Genomic DNA, 6,963 nt, shown 5'->3' with positions numbered 1-6,963 from the left:
TGTTAGCAAAAAGTAATTGGGTAGCAGAACATCCTGGTTAATTGCTTGTATAATCTTGTATACAGATCATTTGTCTTTTATTTTCATTTCACATAAAAGTACATGGCTGATTCCTCTTTCGATGCTTCCTAGATTCCTCTAATTTATATAATCTTCCTATATCCTAACTTTCAGTGAAGATACTCCTTTACAGCCCTCTGATGTTATCAGTAGGTCGCTTGGGAAGGAAGAGTTTGCCAATGTGGATCCAATACAGTTGAAGACCTAACCCACTATTTACTTGTATGTATGCCCAGTTTATAAAGGTATAAGAGGTGTCTTATTGAAAGAGCTAGGACTTGTACCTAACAGATCTGATTCATATTTGGTTTATTAGGAGATACTGTATTATACATCTCGGAAAAGATAGCTTGCTTTGCCTTTGAAGCATCAATTTTAAGGAGGAAATTCTGTAAAGATGACCATTAGATTTTAGGATAAGTTTGAGCCTATGAAAACCTTTGGATGATTTTAGCTTTGTGAAGTAATGCAATGTATCTGTAATGTAACTGACCTTTGTGTTTATCTAGTCTGATTTGAGCCTATAAGAATAATGTCTTTGGATGATTTTAGCTTTGTGGTGTAATGCAGTATTTTTGTAATTGTGTAATTTTTTGTGTTTTACTTGGTTTCTTTTTTGTAATGGCTTATGCTACACAAATAGAAAACATTCAGGGGTAACTGTTTTGACCATTTAACAAATACAAACAAAAACCCATCAGTGAAACCTTTATTGGCCAACCGAAATGCACAATATACTTGTTGCAAGCTTTCGAAGATCCATGTGCTTCTGCATCAGGCAAGATGTTACAAACCAAACAGGAGGGAAAAACAATTGGAGATGTTATTCATATGCCTGCATTTTGTTGTTTCAGTCCTTAGTAAAGATGAAATGATGGGGAGGATATCTTTTGAAGGCAGGCTCCATGGGGCAATAGAGAGATTTTCAAGTCCATTTGCATCTCAGGAGGGACCCCTCTTTTGCAATCCAATAGGTCTCCAATTGTATTTTTCTTCTCCTGTTTGGTTTGTGACATCTTGCCTGATGAAGAAACCCATAGAGCTTCCAAAGCTTGCAACAAGTACATTGCACATTTTGGTTGGCCAATAAAGGTATCACTGATGGACCCCATGTAGGAAACCCAGGGTTTATTTATTTATTCCCATCGCCTTGTTGTTGCCTCTATCATTTTATTATGTTGTTACTGAACGTTATTTTATTATTGTTATTTGGGAATTTTTAAATGTTGTGTGAGAGGGAGGGATAATGGGTTTTATACTGTATTGTACTTTTGCCTGAACTGTATGTAAGATGCCTCAATCCAACCGGGGTATACATAAATAATAATAATAATAATAATAATAATTAGATTACGGCAGCTGTGAGACTGATATTGGTAAAAACATGGGGGAAAGAAAAAGAGTCACTCTCAATAGAAGAATGGATTTGGAAAGTGTTAAGTATGAAAAGCATGGATATATCGGCCGCTTGATTAAAAGAACTGAATATAGAAAAAGTTGAACCAGACTGGGCTCCAATTAATGGTTTTATTCTTTGTAAAAGGAAAGGGTTATGTTTATTGAAAGGAAGCAGACTGGTCAAAATAAATAAATTAATAAATTATTAAGTTAAGAGAATTAATACCCTTTAATTGAAGGCAATAATGATAAAAGTAATACAAGTTCTACTACCCAAACTGGGCAAACTCTTCGATGAAGTCAAATAGTAAATATGTATATTTTGTATATTAAATATACACAAAATTTTGCATATTAAATATATTTTGTACATTATATGTGTGTGTGTGTGTATATATATATATATATATATTATATATATATATATATATATTGTGTGTATATGTATATATATATATATATTCTGAGTGGAATGCTGCTGTGTTGTTGTTGTTGTTGTTTTTATGTAAGGCGATGAAAGTAAAATAAAATTACAAGTAAACACTAGGAATGTAAATGTAATTCTGCTCAAAATGGAGGCGTTTTTGGAAGAGAAGGCCGAAATGTAGGACGCGTCCGGGAAAAGGAGGGCGTCCGGCAATTACCCGCCCACTGAGGGGGCTGGGCTTCGAATCTGCCCGACTGCGCCTGCGCGGAGTGATTTAAATATCCCGCCCGAGGGGGCGGGGCGTGGAGTGGAGAGAGGCGTTCCTTTCCCGTCCCTCGGCGCTGATTGGTCACTGCTCGGTCGAGGGGGCGGAGTCGGCGTCGTGAGGGCGCTTGGCTGGGCTGCTGCCTCAGCTGACCCACAGAAGACGCCTGAGACGCCGCCAGGGAGCCAGGGGCCTCCGCCATGGGAAAGGAAGGGGAGCGGGGCTGAAGGCCGGGTGAGGGAGGGAGGAGGGATGAGCAGCCCCGCGTCGGCCCCGGGCCCCGGCTCGGGCTCTGCCCCCTGCCGCTTCGCCCACTACTTCGTCCTCTGCGGGATCGACGCCGACAGCGGACTCGAGCCAGACGAACTGGCAGGTAATTGGCCGAAGGAGAGAGAAGGAAGATGGAAGAGAGAGAGAGAAGGAAAGGAGGGAAGGATTTATGGATGGGGGAAGGAGAAAAGAAAGGATGGCAAGAAGGAAGAAAGAGAAGGAAAGGAAGGATGAAGGGATGGAAGGAAAGAAGGAAGGGAGAAGGGAAGAAAAAATGGATGGATAGAAAGAAGGGAGGAAGGAAGTGAGAAAGGAAGGATGGATGGAATGGAAGGAAAGAAGAAAGGAAGAGAGAAGATGGAAGGAAGGAAGAGAGAAAGGCTGGGTGGAAGGAATAGAGAAGAGAAGGAAAAAAGAAAGAAAGGAAAGAAGGGAGGATGGAGGGAAGAGAAAAAAGAAGGATGGAATGGAGGGAACTAAGAGAGAAAGAAAGGATGGAAGGAAGAACAGAAGGATAGGAAGAAGAAAGGATGGAGGTAAGGATGGAATATTGGAAGGAGGAAGAAAGAAAATGGAATGGAGGGAAGGAAAGAAGGAAGAGAAAGAAAGAAAGAAGTGATGGTTAGAAGGAAGGAAGAATGGAAGGAAGAGAGAAAGGATGGAAAGAAAGAAAGAATTGAAAGGAAAGGAAGAGAGAAAAAAGAAAGAAAAAAAGGATGGATGGAAAGAAGGAATCATGGAAGGAAGGAAGGAAGGGAAAGCAGGCAGACAAAGAGCCAGCCAGGCAGCAGTGTGGGTCCTCCTTTTGTTGCTTGGGGCCTGAAGCAGCGCCTGGTCCTGAAGGAGTCTGTAGCCCTGGTTCACCTTGGCTCTTCCCATCCTGTCCCTTTGTGGTTGTGGTTGTTAGCTTCCCTGGAGGGGCCCTGCCTCCTGGCTCCCTGTGGAAGAGGCACCTGCAAGCCCCGCTCTCCTCCTCCTCTGCTCTGCTGAAGCCTTGCAGATTCAGGCCCATGGCCTCCTTCCTGGGCCCCTCCATCTGGCCTGGGGTCCTCCTCTCCTTCTGCATCCCTCCACCTTTCCTGGCAGCATTGATTCCTGTTTCCTCATGATGTGGCCCAAGTATAACAGCCTCAGTTTTGTCATCTTGGCTTCCAGGGAGGTTTCCAGCTTGATCCGTTGGAGGACCCTCAAATTGCCTTTTTGGTCGCCCACAGTATCCTCAGCCCTCTTCTCCAGCACCACGTCTCAAGCAAATTGGTTTTCTTCTTATCCGCTTTCTTCACCGTCCGGCTCTCGCATCCATACACAGTGATGGGGAACGCAATGAATTAAACGATTTTTGCTTTAGCGTTGAGAGTTATATCTTTGCTCTTTAGGATTTTATCCATCTCTTTCATCGCTGCCCTTCCCATTCCTAATCTTCTTCTAATTCAGTGGTCCCCACACCTGCCCCTTTAAGAGATTTTGGACTTCAGTTCCCAGAAGCCTCAGCCGTGTTGGCTAATAGCCTGGGATTCTGAGAGGTGAAGTCCAACATCCATTAAAGAGCAGAGTTTGGGTACCACTGTTCTAATTCCTTGCCTGGGATTATATGTAATTATATGTAATTTTTAACTTGTAAGACGTCTCGATTGTCATTGATAGAGAGGCAGGATATAAATAAAGTTTTATTATTTATTTATTTATGCAGTCTCCATTCCGGTCAGCATTTGCATCCAAGGTCTGATAACCCTTTTCAGTTTCCTCATTATCTAGAATGAATGCTTGGAGATCTTTCTGCCTACTTAACGCAAACCCTTTAATCTTTCAATGGAGTAGTTCACAAAACATACCTTCCCCAAAAGCAACTGCAGTCTAGACTAGTGGTCCCCAAATTGTGCTCTTTAAGAGCTTCTGGACTTCAACTCCCAGAATGCCAGACTATTCGGATTGAGGCTTCTGGGAGCTGAAGTCCAAAATCTCCTAAAGGGCACAGCTTGGGGACCTCTGGTCTAGACCCAAGTAGTTACAAAGGTAGCAATTCATGCTCTTTGGACCCATTTCAGTGCTTACTCCATATTATCAAGGTTGAAATGTCTGTAGAGCCTCCATGATCATTCTTAGTTTCCCTCTTGCTTCTTTGTAAACCGCCTTGATCCTTTGGAAAGGTGGTATATAAATAAAATTTATTATTATTATTATTATTACTTGCTACGTTCCTCATCCTTATCTCCTGCTTTGCCTCTTTTGCAGCTCATTCCTTCCTTCCCCAAATTGTCTTCATCTCGGCTAGTTTTAGGTCCAAAACACACTTCAGAAATAATCCACTTTGAGGCTGCTTTAACTGCTTTGGTTCAGTGCTAGGAATCCTAGGAATTGTAGTTTCTTGTGGCCCCAGGGCTCCCTGACAGAGGAGGCTAAATGGCTCACAAAAAGCAAGTTCCCAAAATTTCCTAGCATTGAGCCTGGGCACTTAGAGCAGTCTCAAACTGAATTGTTTCTGCAGTGTGTTTTGGACCGTAGCCTGCTTTCCTCTTGCCCTGGGGTGGTTTGAGTCAACGCTGGGGGCAAAGCCTTTTGGTGGGACGGTGCCCGTCCTTTTGCCAGGAAAGGGTGAGTTACCCTTTGAGGCTTCAAACCTCCCCCCCTCTACTGGCAAGGACTGTGTGTGTTGTTGTGTAATTCTGGTTGTGTTGATTTATTCTGTGTGCAGCTCAGTCTCTTTTGCTTCCCTCTGCTAAGAATTGAGAGGAGGATGGGGACAGAATTAACAATAAAACTATTGGGTAGGGGGTCTCCTTTATATCCTTTCAAATTGCTTTCCTCCTCCCCTGTTTTTTGTTCCAGGATTTCTTTCTGGCTATTCCCCAGATAGAACCTCAGGCCCATTAATTTCTGGAGATCTAATTCCTAAGCCTAGCTTTTCTTCCTCTCCTCCTCTTTTTTCACATTTTCCTCTCCTCTCCAAAATCGTGATGCCTCCAAATTGCAGTGGCTGGTTTTGGTTATGTCACTGCCAAGGGTAACCACGTTTCAGTGCAGTCCTGCTCCTTATCGCAGCTTCATTTGCTCACCTCTCCTTCCATCCCCCTCCGTGTCCCTTTGGCTTATGCTTGCATCACAGATGTTCTGTTGTGTTGCAGTTGCGTTAACCTGAATAATCTCTAAACTGGGTCCAAAGAGCACAGAAAGCTACCTTTGTAACTGCTCGGGTCGAGACTGCAGCATGCTTGCCTCTGCTTTTGGGGAAGGGATGGTTTCTGATCCCACAAGGGGATTGCATTTAGTAGTGCAAAAGATCTACATGAATCAATCCTAGATAATGAGAAAATTGAAATAGTCAAAGCATTGCCATACCTTGGGTCATACATGAATCAGAGTGGAATCAAAAAAGGGTAGGATTCTACAAAAAAGTAGAAGAAGGGTAGGAATGGAAAGGGCAGCGATGAAAGAGCTGGATAAAATCCTAAAGAGCAAAGATATAATTCTGAATGCTAAAGTAAGGATCTGTCAAAGCCATCTACTCCCCCTTCACCCTGTATGGATGTGAGAGTGAAGAAAGCGGATAGGAAGAAAATAAATTCATTTGAGATGTGGATGGCCACTTATTATTATTTTTTTATTTTTATTTTTATTTATATCCCACCTTCCTCCTAGTACAGGGACTCAAGGCAGCCAAGAAGACAAACAAATGGGTCCTTGAACAGATCAAGCCTGATCTCTCCCTAGAAGCCAGGATGATTAAATGGAGGCTGTCGTATTTTGGCAGTTAACAACAACAACAACAATTAAATTCTCTGTGGCAAACAGTGGGAGTGTGCAATACTAATTAATATTTCAACATGTTTCTGAGTTTGGTTGTCTGCTCTGCAGGCCATCATAGTAGCCTGTAGGGTGAAACCAGCGTTTTAATTAAATTGTACTCCTTAGGGCAAGGATTTCTAACATTTTTTGCCCCTTTTGGGTATGACGCCAAGAAGCTTTAGAACAATGTTTTGTTTTTAAAAGGGCAAAAAAGAGGGCCTTTATATAACACAGGTAAAATGCATTGCAAACTGCAGATGTATTTGTAAGGCTGGGTGAATCTCCTGCTGTAATGCATCCTCACCTATTACTCATACCATGCTAGTGTTGTGGTGGACGCCCTGCAAAAGTTAAGAAGCACAACACTGCTTGCAAATCTGAGGCTTGCAAATCTCAGATATTCTAGGGAGGAAAGATGCTTAAGAGGCATTGTTTAAGGAAAACCCCACTTTTAAGAAGAAGGAAATACCTGTAATCTTAGAATCCAGGGGAATCAATAATCTTGAGTCCGGATCATTATTTTGCATTAGCTACCAATACCACAAAGCCCTAGATCCTCATTCCATTCAAATGCTCATTCAAATAGTGGATGGATTTTATTCATTTTCTACTTGTCTTCCCCACCCCCAAGCTATCTGGATGTAGTGCCCTTGTAGCAGTTTGCTTGTGAACTGATTGAAATTATGTATATCCGTCAGCACTAATCCTAAAAGCATGTGCATGTCTTGGAAAACACTGTTCATATAATTTTTAGTGGTTT

The 6,963-nt window shown here is 42.3% G+C and overlaps 1 protein-coding gene across 4 annotated transcripts in view; it reads left to right on the top strand.

Moving 5' to 3' along the window:
- The first annotated feature begins 2,290 nt into the window (after positions 1–2,290).
- DENND5B (DENN domain containing 5B) overlaps positions 2,291–6,963 on the top strand; it is a 141,022-nt gene continuing 136,349 nt past the window's right edge. For all 4 annotated transcript variants that reach the window (XM_042470629.1, XM_042470628.1, XM_042470630.1 and 1 more), the window contains exon 1: positions 2,291–2,523. In XM_042470629.1, the coding sequence (XP_042326563.1) occupies positions 2,403–2,523 (121 nt within the window). In that variant the 5' untranslated portion in view covers positions 2,291–2,402. The remainder of the gene's footprint in view (positions 2,524–6,963) is intronic.

Source organism: Sceloporus undulatus, chromosome 5 (assembly GCF_019175285.1).
Source record: "Sceloporus undulatus isolate JIND9_A2432 ecotype Alabama chromosome 5, SceUnd_v1.1, whole genome shotgun sequence".
Taxonomy (NCBI): Eukaryota; Metazoa; Chordata; class Lepidosauria; order Squamata; family Phrynosomatidae; genus Sceloporus; species Sceloporus undulatus.
Note: the sequence above shows the minus strand (reverse complement) of the source record. Positions and strands in the feature narration are given on the sequence as shown.